This window comes from Lampetra fluviatilis, chromosome 22, assembly GCF_964198595.1.
Source record: "Lampetra fluviatilis chromosome 22, kcLamFluv1.1, whole genome shotgun sequence".
Lineage (NCBI taxonomy): Eukaryota > Metazoa > Chordata > Hyperoartia > Petromyzontiformes > Petromyzontidae > Lampetra > Lampetra fluviatilis.
The window spans coordinates 646,824-666,516 of record NC_136296.1 but is presented as its reverse complement, the minus strand read 5'-3'; the positions used below and the strand labels follow the sequence as shown (position 1 = coordinate 666,516).

Genomic DNA, 19,693 nt, shown 5'->3' with positions numbered 1-19,693 from the left:
CGAAGGGTGCAACACTTTCCCAGGGGTTAGGGGTCCTAGGTTGGGTCCACTACTCGGACCTTCCCCACGGTCTGTCCTTTGGCTCAGCTGGCTGTCCGGGCTGCCTCCTCCGCACCGGCCGAGGGCTGATCCAACTTCGGCCGGCCAAGGAGTGCAGCCACTCCTAGCGCTTACACTGGGCCCTTCTACAGACCCTTCTCCTCACCCCTGGTCCTAACACCAACCCTCTAAGTTCCCTGCTCTCCGCAACGACCCCGCTTACATCACGGGCTCCCGTTTAAGTACCCTTGCGGGACATGACGTCATCCCGCCCCCAGGCGCGCATGACGCCACCTCCCATGACGTCATTGCCCCTGGAGGCGAGCGTGACGTCATGCCCGCAACTAGTCCTCTACATTAACATCATGCGAATTTCTCACATTAACATAGCCATTTCTGTGCCCTCGTCGAGGAGGCCGCTCTCCTATCTTACAGTTACATGCTAATTTCTAACATTAACATCACTAGCCCCGCCCACTTCTTTATGACTCTTGGGCTACACCAATTTTAAACCTTTTAAAACAGTCTGCCCTCAGCAGCAGACCATGCTTTCCCACCTGATGACGGACGCTTGTGTTGCGCCCGAAACGTGATTTATTTTATTTTATACCTGCGTGACTTTACCAAAAGAACCAAAGAGTATGGATTCCTGCAGTCACGAAAGCTTCAAATCAAGATATAATTATTATTATTCATTTACCAACATGACCCACCAAACTCGGAGAGAGACTGTAACTCTTCCCGTCTTTTCTATCTTCTCCCGTTCAGCTCCTTCACATAGGCTGCTGGCTCCACAAACTCTCAACAGCAGTCCTACGCTATTGGCAATCATCCTCATCATAAACCGTCTGTTGCTGATTTGTTGTGATATGTATAATACGACTGTGAGTGCCAGGGTTGAACAGTAATACGTTTCATTTCCATTTTATACTTTTTAGCTTCTACATCTTATCCTCTCTACAGCTTTTGTACATCCTCCAGATTCGGATAAAAACCACCAGGTATAAAAATAGGGCATTTAACTTCTGCTAATTTGATCTGTTACCCATAACCTACCTAATCATCTAGTCTGCATTTGATCTCATCAAATCTGGGAAGCTAAGGAGTGTTCACTCCTAGTTTTTAGAGGAGTCACCGTTATGTGCCAAACAGGTGTCATAGGCCATTGCAGGGCTACCTTATCTGCACCAAAATATATTATTATACCATGCTTCCATGCTTCTGCCTTGAACAATCTACATTGATCAGCGTGGTGAAGTATGGTGAAATAACCCCTAGGACCCACACGGGATCAGTGACATGGCCCAGCGGTTGCGTATTTTGCCGCTTGTTGCAGAGGTGCGCAGTTCCAATCCAGCGGCCACCCTGATTTAACAAGAATACATACGTGCCGTCTGCTTCGTAGTGGATATTTTATGTGCCAGCATCAGGGTGAACATTTTCCCAAATTGGAAAATGACACCGTAAATACTCAATTGGAACTATGCACATAGCAATCATCGCCTCTTACTTTAAAAGCTTAGCAGGATCCTTCTGATAAAGAGTCACAAGACTCAGTGAGGCTTTCCTGGGTAAACGAGCATAATCACAACAGCATGGGGAGTCCCTCGTCTAGCAAAAGGGCTGTGCATATACATGAATGCATGTTATGTGGGTGTGAATACTGCATTCATAGGCATAAATGTGCGTGAGCATGTCCGGTATTTTGCGCGAGTAATTAAATATTGTGCGCGTTTGTGTGTGTTTACCACCTACCCTAGATCAAACAAAAACCTTCTGCAGATTCATCAGAAAACCAGACAGATTTGACCATGGTCCCCCTTGCAGAACAAGACCTAGAAAACCCCAAACCCCCACAGGAAGCAACCTCCAATAGCACCTATCTGTGAATTCGAGCATCATTTTGCCAAGGATTTGAGGGTTTGGAGGTGGGTAGATGATGTGAGGAGTAAGGTTTGTGAATGTACTTGACTTTGTTGGCACTTTTCCACTGGCACATCTGAGCCGAGCCAGCACGGTGTGTTCATGGCATGGGTGGGTCCCAGCTGGTTATTTTTCTGTGCTGAACCAGAAACGAACCACGATATGCTAGGCTCGCAAGACAATCAAAATCCAACTTGGGCCAAGTTGGACCAGGAGCGGGGCTAATTCATGCATTCATTTGGTGTGATGTCATTCGGTGCACTGACCGTCGCTAGGTCATCAAAACACGTCTCGACTTGTGTGATGTTGGTGACATGGCTTGGCTTCTACAGTAGGATAACAATCTGGCCTACCTCCTAGGCTGTGTCAGCCTGACTTAACACATCCGTAGTGCAGCTCCGTTATACCAGTGGAAAAGAGGTATTAGGCTGACTGCACAGACACATTCTAGTGCCCTCTTCTGGGCTTATTGTGGACCTAAAATCCTATTTCAGGTTAGTGCATTGGAAGTGAGTTTTTAATGAATGTTTAAATGATCCATAAAGTATAACAGAATTTTAAATGCAATGTGAATGAATGTTTCCACCATAATAATTAAATGTTGAATACTGAACCTCTCCCAGGGTGGACCCTAATTATAAGCTAATCACAAAAATTCCACTGATGTATCGTACAGTAAAAGATGCACAATAATCGTATTGTCCATTTTTTTTCATATTGCTATACAGTGGTCTATCGGTTAACGATATTAATTGGTTCCACAAAAAACATCATTAATTGAAATTGTTGTTAGTCGAATAAAGGAAATATATGTTTAAAGGCTTAGTTTGTTTTTCACCCTAAAAACTTAGTTTATATATTTAAATAAGATAATTTAATGAATACATTTTATAAGAACATATTAAAGCATTAATAGAAACATGGGTAAATAATGAATAAATATAAATTTGCATACATAGAGCATAAAATACAAAATCTTTCCGTAATTTCCTGATTAATTTGCAGACTAATTGTTCTCCTCACTTGTCTTAACATTTATTTTAGAGGCCATTGTTATTTATCTTCCTTAACTTTTAAGTAAAAAAACACAGCATTCAAGAGAGCTGTTTCCATAAGCAACGTACATTAAACATTAAAAAGCTAGGCAGTTGCTCTCAAAACGCTTATAATAGTGCATCGCTGATTGGCTGAGGTCTGCTGAGTTCTCTTAGGAGCACTGCGATTTTCCGAAATTGGCGGCCGCGTGATAGCCTAAACATATCGTTAATCAAAAATGTATCGTTAATAGAAACAATGGGACCCTATGGGAGGCGGATCCTTAATCGAAATATTGTTCACTGATGGAAACGTAAACCGAGGGACCACTGTATTGTGATCATCTTTTCTCCTTTAACTTTTGTTAAACATCTTATTTCCTTCATGGGACCTCCTTTGCCAGTACCAAAATATGAGAATAAGTTTTTCCCCTTTTATTCTGCAACAAAACAGGTGTTAAGTTGTTAAAACACCAAACTGAAACCTTTTACAAGGAATCACGTCTGCATTAACCACAATACTCGTGGTCAAAATGCAAACAAAAAACACTCTAATATATGCATTGTCTTTGAAACTGATTGGTCCACACCAGACAGCTTTTTTTACTTTATTATATAATGTGTAACCGACATGGTGTGCATCATAAGTATTGTCGATTGTGACGTAAAGATTAGGTAGAACTATGTGCCCCAGTTGAATCCTTGTAGTTTAATTACTCTTTAAGTAATCTTTAACCATACCGGAAGTACAGCAAAGCACAAAAGCAATATATACTAAAAATTGCAGAGTTATGGGAAGCTGCTATAATGATGAGCGTCATGCAGTGGCGTAGCTAGGATATTTTGCGCCCGGGGACGAACTATAAAATTGACGCCCCCCCCCCGTTTAATCACATACAAAATGTAATTACATGACATGTAGGCTGTGTGTGGCGGGATATATAAACTTTTAGTTTGAGCTGTAGATTTGTGCAGTAGTTTCAGGCTGCTGCGCCCGCCGCAATAAGTTATAATGTAACGTTGTAAGCCTCATTTTGGCGCCCCTTTACCTTGGCGCCCGGGGACATATGTACCCCCCTGCCCCCCCCTAGCTACGCCTCTGGCGTCATGTCATGCAATTTGATAGCATCCCGTGAAAAATATCACAGCGACCGTGCTTCTGCCACAGTTGCGTTTTCATATCTCTTGCAGGAGCACAGCAAGGATTGCATGTCTACTCATATCCACATCTCGAGTGACATCAAATGGCATGCAATATACTGTGCTGCACACATGCTATTTTTCCAAAGGTTCACATGTTGCGCTGATGTTTAGTCAACTACGAGCAAAGTGAAGTGCCGAGTGCTAATTGTGATATTGGTCCCTTGAATTCATGCTTACCACCAGTGTTACAAATTGAATATTCTTGCTCGTTGCCGTTTCTCGTACATGAGCGTTTTTGTCGTGTATTTTTTTTACAAGTATCTTTGTAGAGCATTGCTGCCTTTTTTAATGTGTGTACATAAACTGAAATCCTATGCACATACAGCCTCAGAAATTATATCTGTAATCACTCCCTAAAGTCCCAAATGAAGCAGTCAACTCCATCTCCGTTAACCACAGCACCAGCCACGCCAGCATCATTCATCAACCACCTTAGTGGTGCCTACACCAGAATTAATTACTGTAACGTTACTATTGAATGCTCCACAGATCATATTGCTGTATATCAAAACACATTCTGTGCAATATAACGTAATGTGTCTTACACAAATATAAGAACGCATTCTGGGTGTATGGTGGAGCAGTGCAGTAGTGCAAGACTAAACTGGAACTGCCTGGCGCGTGACGTTTCTGCGCACGCTGTAGACGCGGCTAGCAACAATTCGGCATTGCTCTACACACTTCAGTTTTTGGAAGTGCGGTTTTATTTCTTACTCCAATTTTTCCGTATTTGGCGTCCCCAAGAAACCCAATTTATATGCAGGACACAGTATATCTGCTCATGGTACGTTGAACTTATTTCGCAACGTACCTAGCCAACCGCCCTAACCGGAGGTGGTATTTCGGGCACAAACTTTCCAGTATAAACCAGACCTCAAAAAGGCATCGACAACCCCTGGACAAACCTTGACTTGTATTAAAAATAAGTTATGTTCGGTTTTCTGTTGAATGAGGACCTCTGTGATGCCATCGCCCACTGTCTTGGGCAGCTGCATACTCGTTCCCACATTCCCTGACTGCATCACTTCACCTCTCTGTCAATCCTCTAAAGTGCCTTATATGCTCTACTGCTATTCCACTCGAATATGTTCATGAGTCGTTATTTATTCTGGTGAACTGTTGTGACAATTTTTTACATTTTCAGCTAATATTATTGTCCTGAATAATGTCTTCTATTACATGTGTAGTGAGTCACTCGGATACACTAATAGTCGGAGGCACTATATTTATTATAGCCTTCACAGGTACAAGGAGTAACTACACTATGGTCAGGACAGCTAACAGGCTGCCTGACTAACAACGCCGAGGAGGTGAAGACGGTGACGAAGACTCCAGCAGCACGACGGGTTCCACTCCAACAACAGCCCCGAACTATCGCTCGGGGTTCCCTTTTATCCACCCAGCGTGGCCTTGCTCCGCCTTCGGCCACGCCCCCCTTGTAGAACCTACTAGAAGGTTCCCGGGCTTTACCTCACGTGCCCCCTCTATCACCTTTGCCCCACATCACTCTCTCTGACTTATCATATGACCTGGTGGCACAGGGCTGCTACAACTGAAGATCACCTTCTCTGCCAGCAACCAGCGCTATGCGCCATAGTAACCCATTCCATGTCACTACACATGTATGTACAGAACTTTGTCTTATTCCTTTGCCGGGGATATTGACATGCGCTGTTTGTAGTTTTGAACACGTGCAACATGGCAGATTTGATCTGTGCTCAGTGCTGTAAGTAACAATTTGACGTTCTTTGGTATACAACTGTGGTGATTTATAATACTTGATTTTCGGAAAATAAATTTCCACCAACATTGCTAATATTCACTTTGCCGAGGCTTTTTTGTTTTGTTTTAAAATGTTTTTGTTTTTTTTCAGACTGGTTTGTCACTCTCGGCATAACAATCGCGGGTGCATATATTTTTATTTTGTAAACTACTTAAAATAAATGAATAAATACTTTGCGGCGTACAATTTTGAAGCCTACGCCAATCATTGCCTGATGGACTTTATACACGTTTTAGATACCGAGCCCCCTTGCTATCAAAACATAATTAACAATTGTCATATCTTAATGAGCAACACAAGTGTAATGAGTCCAACTGAGTCGCAGACGTTGTCTTGGGAGCAACACTTTCACAACACAACCTACACTTGGGTGTTGAATGCCCATCTAGCCACGCTACGGCAGAACTAGACACTGTTCGCAATCCCGGCCCGGACCACCAGCTGGGTCCCGGGCAGCGTGGCTCAAGGCTTCTTGAACCCGATGTGGATCTTCTTCACCAGCAACCTGAACAACCCCGAACCCCTCAAGGGACCCCCGCTATATCCGCTTGGGCTGGGGCTGGCTCCGCCCCTCGCCCCACCCACCTTCTAGATCTCTCGAGCTCTTTTATACCACGTGACTACCCAGCGGCCCCCGTCCACCGTCCACCGGTGGCCCCCTCCAATATCATCCGGTCACATGTCGGCAGGTCAACCAGTGTATCATGCCCCAACGTAACCCTGGCTGGCTGACGCTCCCTCTCGCTACCTCACCGGGAGCCCGCACCGCACACTGTACGTGGTGTCTCCGCGCTGAGCAGTGCTCACCCAAGCCCCGCTAGGGCTGGAACTACGCCCAGTAAGCGGGCTACACAATGCCAACACATTATCCGCCGTGGCTCGTAAGCCCGGCACCACACAGTGACAATCACAGTCACTACACAAGTACTGCCAACATTGTTCAGGAACCACCTAGATGTGCATTCTGCAGAAACAAACCTCAGGGTCATGGTAATACACGGGCTCAATGCGAAACTCCAGCAATAATAGCAAGCATTTTTGCCATGCAATTGGAGACGATGCGACGTGTATCTTCACACCAATACCTGGGTAAAAAAACACCCAGAATATAATTTGTGACACTAGGTTCATATGAACCTATTTGCGTGGTGTGTAATACACGGTGGCCTCCCACTATATTGGAGACACTGGTCGACGGACTCCGTGACAGATTTGCCAAACATTCTCTTGTCGGCTCGCCGTGTGGACACGGTCAACACCGGTGGCTCGCCACTTCAATAGCGGGGACAACAGCCCCAGGAACGCATTTGGCACGTGGCCTCGTCGTGATCTATGGTGGGAATGAGACCAAAGGGGCAGGAGACCGCTTCATATTTAGTCTGAGTACCGGTTAGACGGCAGAACTGGATGAACGCCTTCCCTTTACTTAAAGCACAACTTTATTATAAGGTACTCGAGGAGAAAAAGACCGAAACGTTTTTAGTTTCTTTTTAGTTTGTACCACATTTGATTTCGCTGATTTCTCCTCTTCAGGAATAGAGGGCGGTAATATATATTTTTCGAGATGGTGATTGGGCCCAGGAATGCATCGCGAGATGGTTTGTGCCATGGAACGTTCCAGCAACATTAAATGTTTTACAAGTGTATATCGTAGGAATACTTTTTTTATTCAAGGTTTTGTCTGATACTTAATAGCTACCGTTTCGCAACAAATGTATTACATGCCAATTTTAAAAAAACTACGGTAGTTATCACAAAACATTAAAATGTTACTTTCATCAGGCCCCATGGTGTAAAGTCTCCAAATCTGAATGATTTACTTGTGCATTTTATATTTCCCTCCTCTTAAGGCCACACAGCTATTGACAAATGTGTTGAGTTTTTTTTATTGTCATTTGATTGTGCCCCGACTGGCGACGCAGCATCATCAAAGCGATTTAATTCTGTCTGGATTTGAAGCTTCCGTGACTGCAGGAATCCATACTCTGGTTCTTTCGGTAAAGTCACGGAGGTAGAAATAAAATCAAACAAATCACGACGTTTCGATCGCAACACAAGCGAACTTCATCAGGTGGGCTTCTTCGCTTGTGTTGCGATCGAAACGTCGTGATTTGTTTTATTCTATTTCTACCTACGTGACTTTAACGAAAGAACCAAAGAGTACGATTTAAAGCTGAGCTGATACTATCTCGTGCACAGGTGCTGAGTGACAGGCTGCTGTATCTCGGAGGTGTATGTTAGTTTAACTTATTTCGCACCGCACGTAGCCAACCGTGTTCATCGGAGGTGCGGAGGAAGAACAAACTAAACACACAAGAAGTTTTAAATAAATTAGTTTTCAATCTTGATTTAAAAGTGCATAGCGCCAGTGGCTTCCGAATAATCATGACTGCTAGAAGCGGCAGCGGCGGCTTGGGGAGGCCTTCATCCAGCAGTGAATCGAACATGGCTGGTGTGAGCCACTGGTTGCTGTGGAAACGGGCTTTGGTGAGCCGCTGGTTGCTATAGAAACGGGCTGGGGTGAGCCGCTGGTTGCTATGGAAACGGGCGAGCTCTCAAAGCGGTTGCGCAACCTCAAGACGCGTCGGGTGGCCTCACGCGCGACCGCCTGTTTCTCGTGGCCCCCCCTCCACCCACCCCGCGCTCCCATTGGTCCGCGCCCAGTCGCGCGGCGCCCCCGTTGGTCGGCGATGGCGAGCTCTCTCCGCCTGCCGCGCCCATTGGTCCTCAGCCGGTGACGTCAACTCGCACGGGCGAGCCGGCTCGGCCGTCATTGGCTGGGGGTGGGGGTTAGAGTTTGCAATAGATTTGTATTTCCTAGATCGTATCGACTCACGACTCCTCCCCCGTCTCCGCGATTGGCGGAGCGAGCCGCTCGCGACTCGCGTGCGCGTTCGTCGGCCAATCGCGTAGCGCGGCCTCGCCTGCCCCGGCCTTATCCGAGCTGGGAAATATGGCGAGGTGCCGCTCACGTACCGCGTCTCACTCACGCGAGCGGAGGCGGCTGCCGACGCACAGAGGCGACACCCGCGACACCCGCCAGCCCTGGACCCACCGACTCACGACTGCACGGCACGAGCACCACCGGCACTCCAGTGCTGCCACAGCACGAGCACCACCCGCACTGCGCTACTACGACGGCACTCGTGTTATTGTACCATTAGTAAAACAGCCGTAGCAGCAATACCCCCAGCACCGTTATTTCATTGCCACGAGCGCAAGCACCCAATACTGCAGCAGTACAGTGCTAACCAGTAGTATACTGCATGTTCTGCGGAATATTACCATCGCAATACGACATTGCCCACGTCTGTATTATAGCACGGAGCCATGTGGACCTTCCTGGGACTCGCCACCTTCACGTACTTCTACAAGAAGGGCGAGGGGCTGCAGGGGCTCGGCTACGTGGGGCTCGCCGGACTGTCGCTGCTCATCCTGATGCTTTGGTCGCGGCGCTGGGGCCGCGGGTCTCGCCACGGCCTCCTGGCCGCGCTGCCTGCGTCTGGGGTCCGCCGCCTCCTCGCGGGACTCCGCCGACAGAAGCAGCCGCAGCAGCAGCATCGCGAGAGGACGCGAACCGGAAGAGAGGAAGATGAAGACGATGAGGTAGCAGCGGTTCGTGCCCCCACCACGCACTCACTCAGCACTCGCTACTCGGCAGACACAACGCCTCCTTCACATACTGCCACATAAGACATAACGTGTTTTACACATCAGCCACCACTACCTTCCGAGAGGGTCTTTGCCTATGAGCATGTGGCGGGTCACCAGCATTGGTTCAAGCAAAGTTGACTGCTGATGAGACATTGAATGTCGAAACCGGGCCAGTTTGCTTGTGTTGTAGAACAATACTGCTGTAATTACACACTCGCAGAGGGCAGTGTGGCTTATGGGGGATGTGTACAAAATATAAAAACATTTACGTGACGAGACATGGCAAGGGGGAGTTATTTATTTAGGTTTTTAATAATATGAGGCGTGTTTGTTTACAGGCCAGTCAATTTCCTGAATTTTCTAACGGCATCTACACGACAAACACTTCACACAGGAGGGCGAGAAACGCGAGCGGTGCGTTGGTCAGCATCACGATGAAACGCAGCACTGAAACATTCCCTGTTGAGCAACTCTTTATCATGAGTCGGTGTCAAACTTGCCATAGGCCGCTTCATGTGCTTGTTAAGCAGAGATCATATTGTCTTCGCTGTCATACAACAAATGTGGCTGTCTGTGGCAGGGCATGTGGGAAGGAGGCGCTGCCTCTTACTGCTTGGGTGACTTCACACTTCTTCGATGGATTTCAGAGGCAGACTTCGCCTAACACGAACCCCGTAAAACGCTGATTCCTTGTAGCGCTGGAGACATTTCCCCCCCCCCCCCCCCAAAAAAAAAACATTAAATTAAACATGTATAGAGTGAGAAACACGCAGCGCTGCCCGAGGAAACGGACCCCATCGTTCGCCCAGCCAGCGAGAGAGCGATTATCACGATTATATATATTGTTAATAGATTAGTTGTTTCTTCCCCCAATGTTATTACAGTGCATTTAGCCAGGTGAGCTTCACCTAAAAGAAACTTAACGGAAATTTTGACTTGGGCATCACGATGACCCGGTTTGGGAGCGCAGTAGCTCCAACCTCGTGTCTCCCACCGCTGCCTTGTCATGAGTACAGTAGAATGCACTTGTGAGTACAGTACGTTATACTGATGTTATAATACATCTTTTTTTCATGAAATCGTTTACCATCCGTATTAGCGCTATTACCGATACCCCAATAAAGTCCTCATGTTGCTCATACGTAAGAAATAACGCTTTCGGGAATGCATCCCCATATATAATGGTATAATGGCCCTTTAGCACTCACTTCATTAGCAATCACTTATCAAAGATTCTATTGAAGCGCTCACTTCTCCAGGATCGCATCTTGAGTTCTAAGCGAGGTCTGCCTGTATCTGCTTCCGTGGGCCGTTCTCAAACACGGTTGCACTGCTGTGTGAGAGATACGAATGTATTCTAATTCTCATGAGGTGACGACGATAACACAGTTAGGATAACATTAAAGAAAAGTAAAGACACTTGAGTTTATTTTAAAAGTAGTCTATGATTGTGACCACATCATGCACCCGATCTCTTTAGATCTGAGAAGCTAAGCAGGGTTTTTCGCCTGTATAGTGCTTCGATGAGCGACCGCCATCCATAAAAAAGGTGTTATGGGCTTCAGGGATACATTGTCAGCAGAGGCCAGTTCAGCAGCATCCATTGTGTAATGTACTGAGCTCTAACGTCAATGCTTCCCGCTTTCTCAGCACAAATCAATTCCTGCCATCCGAACTGTCCAGGTTCAACATGAACAGGTGGCAACCCGAGAGAGGAGGCCCTCATCCAGAAGTGGATTTACAAAGGGCCTATACACATGTACATGACCTTGGACTGAAAAATGCTTCCTCCCGATGGCGTTGCAAGTCTTTGTGCGAATCTCACTCACGTGCCCGTGCGTCTCCGCAGTGCGGCCATCAGGGCGTGGAGCCGGCAGTGAACGGCACGGGCCTGCGTGGGCCCCACGCGCAGCTAGGCGATGAGGAGGAGGTGCTGATCGTGGGCTCCGGCGTGCTGGGCTCCGCGCTGGCCGCTGTGTTGGCTCGTGACGGCCGTCGCGTCACGGTGCTGGAGCGTGACTTGCGCGAGCCCGACCGCATCGTGGGGGAGCTGCTGCAGCCCGGGGGCTACCGCGTGCTACGAGACCTCGGCCTGCAGGGTCAGCCAGCTCACCACCACAACCACCGCCCCACGCCATCACCACCGCCAGTATTACTGTCACGGTCACTGGCACTGTTACCGCACAGCGCAGCGGGAAGTATGGTAGAATAACTCCCACCAAATGCATGGCCGTGTGGAGGCCCTCATTCAGCGGTGGATCAATAAAAGGGCCATACTTCTATATGATCACAGCGAGATTAATAATCAGTGATAGGGGTCTCCTTATCCTCAGAATTTAATCATATCAGCTGCAGGCACAGATAGGGTTTATTGAAGCTGCCGAATGCTTCATGAATCATTTACGCGAATAAGAGATAACGCCAGTGCTGCTACCAGCGGGGGCCATGGGGAGTGGTGGTGACGAAACAGTTGAGGCCACTATTGTCTATGTCCCACCTGTGAGTGAGACGTGTAAGTACAGCCCTGTTATTAATATACCGCTGGATAAAGGCCTTCCCATACAGTCGCAGACATAAAGTGGCACACATTGTGGGCTGAAGACTTTGTTTTCCGTATAAAATATATATTTAATATTGATTGATTTCATTTTTTACGTGGATAAGAAACAGTCCGCCTTAAGCTGTCATGTATGTATAAATACATTTTTAAAATGACTGCATAAAATGTATAAAATTAAGGAATGTAAGTAACCTTAGAAGCTGAAAATTGTTTACATTTGGTCTTGATGGGGATTGTGAAACGGAATTACCGGACACCTGACCCAGGGAGCTGGCCCCTTGTGTCGATTATAAAAAACAATAATAGTAATAATAAGTATTTACACAACCACACCACCTGAGAGTGTATAATTTTAGCAGCATTGGTTTCAACACAAGCACACTGGACCGGTTTTGATATTCAGGATCTCGTCAGCAGAGCCAGGCTTACTTAAACCAATGCTGGTGAACTGCCAGATGTGGATCCTAATTGGATATAATTTCTATGATACGTAACACAAAACAATAATTGACATAGTAGAGAATGTTAATAACAAAAACAGCTGCAGGTTATTTATTTTCGAGACAGGAAAATCTGCAATTGTGTCCGTCATATCTGTCCTCCCATAATGCCTTAAATTTCGGATTGCATCACCACACTCTTGTGTGTAAATCACACATCCTTATCTGTCTTAGTGTTTGAATGTGCTGTATGTGCGTGTCGTTACCACGTGCGTGTGTCGGGAGTGGTAGTGTAGCGGTAAGCGCGCTGTGCTACAAACCCTGCGATCCAAGTTCTATTCCACTCACGGCCAACACCAGTGGCAAATATCTGAACCAATCCTGGGCCTGCCCTTGGTCGACTCAGCCTCAAATGAGTAACTGGTTTCATGTATAAACATCAGCAGTGGGGACAGCAATTGCCCCAACAGTTTATTAAAGGTTACATGGGGAATCTTTGTGCGTGCGTGTGCGCGGTGCAGACTCGGTGGAGGGGATGGATGCGCACGTGGTGCAGGGCTACGTGGTGCACGACCGCGAGAGCGGCTGTGAGGTGCAGATCCCCTACCCAGCAATGCAGGGTAACTGCGTCCAGAGCGGTCGGGCCTTCCACCACGGCCGCTTCATCATGGGCCTGCGCCGAGCCGCCATGGCGCACCCCAAGTGAGCATGCGGAAAGCCGCGCGAACGCAACCACCCACACCCGTTACCTCCCACCAGTCACAGTTCACTACCTTCACATCCTTTGAGTCAAGCCACTGCTGGATGAAGCCCTCTCCACACTTTGTCAATCTTGGAGGGCGTTTGACTGTACTCGTCTTTGCTGGCCAGTGCAAGTTGGTGAAGGAAGGACCCAGGACCAGTTGAAATGTCGTTCGCCGAAAAATGTACCTGGATATAGACTTATAGGTTACTATTCATCCAGCTATACACAAAAGAGATCGGGTTCAATTAGAGGTTAGTGGCTGAGCGACTTCAATGAGAGCACGTCGTAACTGGGCAGGGTTTGCGGTGGGTGAGTAACAACGATGTGCGTCGTGGTCTTTGTGCCCAGCGTGCGCTATGTGGAGGGCACTGTGGTGCAGCTGCTGGAGGAGGGCGACCGTGTGGTGGGCGTGCAGTACCGCCCCAAGGACAGCCAGCAAGTGATGGTGAGATCCACTTAGAACCCCATACTTCCCACACACTCCTCCCCGGCCACCGTGTCTGGATATCTCTTCTTCCCCCAGCCACCCGTGCTGCCGACTCCCTGATTCTGTTCAAGACCTTCCTGTCCTATTACTGAATGCCTCTTTCAAAATAATTCTGCCCGTTGTTTCCATACAGCAGCTTGAGATGTAGTCCAATAACATGCTTTGTGTAATACCATGTTTTTAATTCCCATGTGATTGAGATACAGGGTTTTCTGTTGCTGTTAGAGATGTATTATTGTGTTTATAATATCCGTTGTTTTTCTTTCCCAATCTTTTTATATATTTTTTTATTCATATTCTCAGCTGAGGCTTTTAGGCTGCTGCAGGGATAGGTCAGCAGAACGCAGTGCAGCGGTGTATGCTACAATGTCTATGCTTCCCACCTCCATCAACCCACACTGACCAGCATGTGGAATATTGGTAAAAATATCCCTCACGACCCGCACGCAGTTTAGAGGCTCTCATCCAGCAGGGGGTTGACAAAAGGGCCGACTGGCATTGGATAAATGCTGTGTTACCCCTCATCATGTGTGACCCTGCCAGAGGTGAAGCCGTGAGTTCCGATGCCGTTATCCCGTAACCCCTGTAATGGGCGATTCGCATGCATTTGTGTGTGTGACTTCTGCGTGCTTGACCTCTGTGGTGCGCTGCCTGTGTGTGACCTGCATTGCCTGTGTGTGACCCCCAGGAGTTGTACGCTCCACTGACGGTGGTGGCCGATGGCTGCTTCTCTAAGTTCCGCAAAAATCTCATCAAGGCCTCGGCCTCCGTCTCATCGCACTTCGTTGGCTGCATCATGAAGGTGAGAAGCAATCCACAAGGGGAGTGCAAGAGAGGGAAGGGAGCGCAACTCTATTTAATGAAGCCGAGCGGCTTGAAGAGGGAAGGTTTCTGGATCACACCATCATCAATCCACTGCTGGATGAAGGCCTAACCAAGCCACACCTCCGATTAGCACGGTTGGCTACGTACGGTGCGAAAGAAGTTCAACATACATGTAAGCCGTTGTCATTTTTTGCTGCGATGTAACAATTCGCCTAGCACCTTCATATGATCCGATTCCATCATGCTTTCTTTCCCACATTGGTAGTACAGCCTACGTATGTGATATACACCTGCAAGGTAATTAAGGGGTATACAGGCAGCAGTACAGCAAGTAGGGATTTGTGTCTTTGTGCAGAATCTGCGGGTTCGTCCCACGTGCGTGGATTCCTCACACATGCGGAAACACAGGGGCACCCTTCCGCTCCATGAATCGTCCATTGGAGGCTCGGCGTCCATAGTTCGACCCGTTATCTGTGGCAGCCTAAACATTCTCAAAGAAATATGACAATGAAAATATGATCATAACATTTAAAAGAAGCTAGTTATTCAAGTAGGCAACGTGTAATTATTTTAGCGCTTTATTTACTTTTGTATCATTGTCACGATCTCTGTCGGATCGTAGGACTGCCGGCAGTTCCGTGCTCACCACGCAGAGCTGGTCCTGGCTGAGCCCAGCCCGGTGCTCATTTACCAGATCTCGTCGACGGAGACGCGTGTGCTGGTGGACATCCGCGGGCAGCTCCCCCGGGACATGCGCCAATACATGGCGGAGCACATCGCACCGCAGCTACCCGGTCAGTGAGGACCCCGAGGAACAGTGGGGCACGGGGACGAGGGCCAGCAGCGCCCGTCACTGCACACGCTGACAGACACCAGGCATTTTTAACTGGTGGCCCGCGGTCGACGTCTGTGAGTGGTCAGTCTAGATTGAGATGGAGAAATAAAGAGAAGTGACGATGGAAGTGACTCCGATAGTTTCACGATGTCATTTCCAAAGGCAATCGCTTGATGTGACATGGTGCTATGCTCTGTATAATCTGATAGCACGTCTCCAGATACAAATCGTAATATATTTGGCAATGAGATTTAAAATGCATGCAAGAAAAGAATAACTCCAGAGAGCAACAAACTGTTTCCAAGAGACCATAGCGTACTGTGAGGGTGACGCGGCGTAATCGTGTGCGAGCCATCACGCAGTGCTGCCGTAGCGATGCGAGTGCCATCGTATCGTTCAACACGGGGATGCCCGCTCTGTCTCGTTTGTTTCACAGAACACATTCAAGCACCGTTTCTGGACGCTCTGCAGAACGACCGCTTGAGAACCATGCCCGCTAGCTTCCTTCCACCCTCTCCTGTCCACAAATCCGGTAAAGCAGCTCTCACACTGGCTCCTCAACACGCAGCAGCTAGGAACTGTGCTGCCTATGATCGCTACGTACTCCTGCCTCGCTGCACACATGCCTGCACTACCCACCCCGCGCACTGCTGTCAGATGCTACGTGCACTGTGACCTCAAAATACTGGGCTAACTCGGCACTGGGGTGCACCCCGTTATATCCATTAAGAAAATAGCGTTATTTGCATGAAGACCACAGCCCAATTAATTACGGCTTGTAATGTTTATATTGTTTCTTGTTTTATAAAACTATAAGCAATACAAAATAAAGACATGAATAAAAACACCACTGAAATTCACAAGCCAATTCAAGAACACACAATTCAAACCTGCAGCAGTTACTGCACAGTGCAGGGCTAAACTGGGACTGCCTGGCATGTGATGCTTCAACAAGTCGGAATTTATTTGCATGCTGTTCAACTTTCCAAAGGGCCAGATTTGAGTTTCCTTTTTGAGGGGTCCTCCCAAACAACCCTATTAAGAGCGAGATAGTATAAATACACCCACTTGGTTGCAAGGACCCTCTCGATACCTCCACGTGTATCATGGCATAGAGCAATACGCTGCACCGCAAATGTCGGGGTAACTGGTTACCTTGGGAGTGACATTATTTTTGAGGACACCGTAGAAGTCGACTCTTCCTCCACCTCGTCATCTCATCCCCTCTCTCCTCCGCCCCCAGGAGTGCTGTTGCTGGGCGACGCATACAACATGCGGCACCCACTCACGGGCGGTGGCATGAGCGTCGTGCTCAACGACGTACTTATCTGGAGAGAGCTGCTGCGGGGAATCCCCGACCTGTGGGACGACGGCGCTATGCTGCGAGTGAGTGGGGTTAATGCTGCCACTGCTGCTGAAAGGGCCTCCCCAGAGAGAGATCTCTTAGAGAGCCCCTCTGTAGGGTATTTGATCTCTAATTCCATGCAGGGTATACATCTTGGATGTCGTGGGAGTTCCTGCATATTAAAACCACAACACATGACGTGCTGATTGATCAACTTGCAACGTGCCCAGTTATACTGCAGGGTCGACAGAGGCGGGATTTTAGAAACGTGTCCAATTGTTTCAAATGCCGCACTGCGAGATGAAATCATAAGCGTTAACCACTGGATTGTAGGTCCAGTGTCCTCACCATTAAACCATGGCAGGATCATAGCAGCTAATGTGGCCACATGAATCTTGGCAACCCCATTTGGCCAGCTCATTTGACACTTGAGAGCAAGGAAATGTCAAAGTAACAAACGAGAGTTAAGGTGGGGAGGAGCGTGTTCTTTATATTTATCAGCGTTCCGCCGGGGGACTCTCCGTGTATCGCCGCGTGATGTTTGTTATTGGTGGCGTCTCTGTCCCCAGGCCAAGAAGGAGTTCCACTGGGTCCGCAAGAAGACCCACTCGTTCGTGGTGAACGTCCTGGCCCAGGCGCTGTACGAGCTGTTCGCTGCCACCGACGGTAAAATCCTCCTTATGAATTTCTTCCTCTGCCATCATCGTCACTACCCATTAACCATGTTGAAATGAAGACGCATACCAGAAATAGACTAATCAGTTGATATTCGTCCAGCCATAAGCGAAAGAGAGTTTCTGCCTATGCTTAACTGAACCTTGCTGGTTGTTGTCGAGGTGGGCTCAGCCCAAACGGGAAAGCTGGTGTGTTGTGGTCACTATCAGTGCTGTTGAGGTAGCCGGGAATATTAGGTGCTGGAAACACTGGCTCCTTATCTGCTATTGTCTCCTTAATAGATGCTCTCTAACAGTACTTGTCTCAGCAGTGCACATTGCGAGGGAACATTGTGTGGACCCTTTGGTGCTGTTTGCGTGCATGTGCAGAATCGCTAAGACAGCTGCGGCGGGCGTGCTTCCACTACTTCCGCCTGGGCGGGGAGTGCGTGTCAGGGCCAGTGGGCCTCCTCTCCGTGTGAGTGTGCACCGCACAACAATCACCACGCTGATGCCTCTTCCAGCCGTCAAGTTAACTTCCTTCGCAGAGTCTCAGGCTACCCACGTGTTGCCTCAGGCTACCCACGCGTTGCGTTTGCGTGCCTGTGCCTTTGTATGTACGTATGTATGTTGAACTTCTTTTGCACCTTCTTGGTTCTTTTGGTAAAGTCACGTAGAAGGGAAGTAATAAAATAATAAAAATAAAACATAATAAAATAATTGTCACGACGTTTCGGCCACAACGCAAGCAGCCGTCCTCAGGTGAAGACCAGGTCTGTCGGGGAGACAGCGTCTGAATGTTTTTTTATTATTTTATTACTTCCCTTCTTTTGCACCGTACGTAGCCAACCGTGCAAATCGTAGGTGCGGGGGTGTATTTGCACATAGTGATGCAGCATGGGTTACCGTATTTTCCTGCATATAGCCCGCATACGCATATAACTCGCAGACGCATATACCCCGCAAAAATTGCGTTTTGTGTAAAACAAATTTCAGATAGCCCGCACCTCCATATACCCCGCAGGGTCTTGTTTTATTTGTATAAAGTGGTATACCCCGCGGGTTATATGTGGGAAAATACGGTAATTTTGGTGGGTAGGTCAAACCCAAATTTTGCAAAGAAGTTAATTATGACAGAGTAGCCCATGTATGTTGGCGTCATGGTCCACATTTTGGAGATTTGATAAATCACTAACAATTTATAGCCGCCTATTAACCACGCCCCTTATAGGCAGACTAACACCCACCTGCAGGCCGGTGCTGCATTTACCTTGTGCTACAGAGGGACAGCTGCCACTGGGGGGGTCCCCTTGGCTAGACTGTTGAGATGAGATATGAAGCAACGCGCATTGGGTTGCTGAGACATTGAATCAAGGTACCTGGTACGTGCCGATTAATCCTTATGAAGGATACTTGAATGATATGTTGATTTGGCGTGTGTGTCTGTGGGTCTGTGTCCAGCCTGAATCCCAGCCCCTTGAAGCTGATCGGACACTTCTTTGCGGTGGCGCTGTACGCGATATACATGGCGTTCCACTCGGAGCGCTGGTACACCAAGCCGCGCGCCATCCTTACCAGCGCGGCGGTACTGTTCCGCGCTTTGGGCGTCATCGTCCCTCTCGTGTGGTCCGAACTGCAGTACTTGCTCTACTGAGAGACACACACAGGGCCTGGGGGCACTGTGGTGTATATAGACTGGCATTTTGAGGACACTGTCGTTAGGGCAGCAATGTGGCGCAGCGATGACACTTGTGCCTCACGACGAGAAGGGCCGGGGTTCGATTTCAGACTCGGGGCACCTTTCTGTGTGGTGTTTGTCCCATTTGATAAACATCCCAATGTAAAAAAAAAAAACTTAAAATTTTCTCAATTTCTTACCTATGAAAAATGTCCAGGATTGTTCTAAAAAACAAGTATTTTGACTCGGTGAGGGTTTGCTGGGTGAACAACCACAATAATAAAGTAACATGTGTCAGTAAGGTTGCATGGAATTATGTAAAATATGCACAGTGCTTTCAGCACACAACAGGGCATTTGAAGACTGAAAAGTCGATATTTTTCTTAAGTTTTGTGGTTGTAAAAAAGCTGCATAGCAACTGTACCAGTCTCACCTCATTAGTGAGAATCCTCACCACATTATGGCCCTGCTGCCATAGCTGCTGAAAAT

General features: G+C 47.8%; 2 protein-coding genes across 6 annotated transcripts in view; both read left to right on the top strand.

Annotated features, from left to right (window-relative positions):
* The window catches only part of LOC144938443 (sodium-dependent multivitamin transporter-like), a 36,221-nt gene extending 30,373 nt beyond the window's left edge, over positions 1-5,848 (top strand). Inside the window, exons 16-17 of one of the 4 annotated variants that reach the window (XM_078866233.1) lie at positions 1,800-1,967; positions 5,435-5,848. In XM_078866233.1, coding sequence (XP_078722359.1) covers positions 1,800-1,928 — 129 coding nt within the window. In that variant the 3' untranslated portion in view covers positions 1,929-1,967; positions 5,435-5,848. Of the gene's footprint in view, positions 1-807; positions 1,129-1,799; positions 2,899-5,386 lie in introns of those variants that run through there. The other 3 variants (XM_078866232.1, XM_078866231.1, XM_078866234.1) reach the window with 3 other exon arrangements.
* A 3,092-nt stretch (positions 5,849-8,940) lies between these two features.
* SQLE (squalene epoxidase) lies at positions 8,941-19,387 on the top strand. 2 transcript variants are annotated; one of them, XM_078866229.1, is made up of 12 exons: positions 8,944-9,054; positions 9,304-9,597; positions 11,486-11,735; positions 13,158-13,338; positions 13,730-13,826; positions 14,557-14,670; positions 15,316-15,487; positions 15,965-16,060; positions 16,772-16,914; positions 17,443-17,539; positions 17,917-18,004; positions 18,988-19,387. In XM_078866229.1, exons 2-12 carry the CDS (start codon positions 9,313-9,315, stop codon positions 19,178-19,180), a joined length of 1,716 nt encoding a protein of 571 aa, XP_078722355.1. In that variant the 5' UTR covers positions 8,944-9,054; positions 9,304-9,312; the 3' UTR covers positions 19,181-19,387. The 2 variants fall into 2 exon arrangements, with proteins under 2 accessions (XP_078722356.1, XP_078722355.1); XM_078866230.1 differs by having other exon boundaries at positions 8,941-9,588.
* Positions 19,388-19,693: the final 306 nt, after the last annotated feature.

Bases quoted from the DNA above. Each gene is read 5' to 3' on its own strand.
- SQLE (XM_078866229.1), top strand. From the start codon at position 9,313: ATGTGGACCTTCCTGGGACTCGCCACCTTCACGTACTTCTACAAGAAG. The intron at 9,598-11,485 runs GTTCGTGCCCCC...GCGTCTCCGCAG, and splicing joins AAGACGATGAGGTAGCAGCG to TGCGGCCATCAGGGCGTGGA. The intron at 16,061-16,771 runs GTAAAGCAGCTC...CTCCGCCCCCAG, and splicing joins CTCTCCTGTCCACAAATCCG to GAGTGCTGTTGCTGGGCGAC.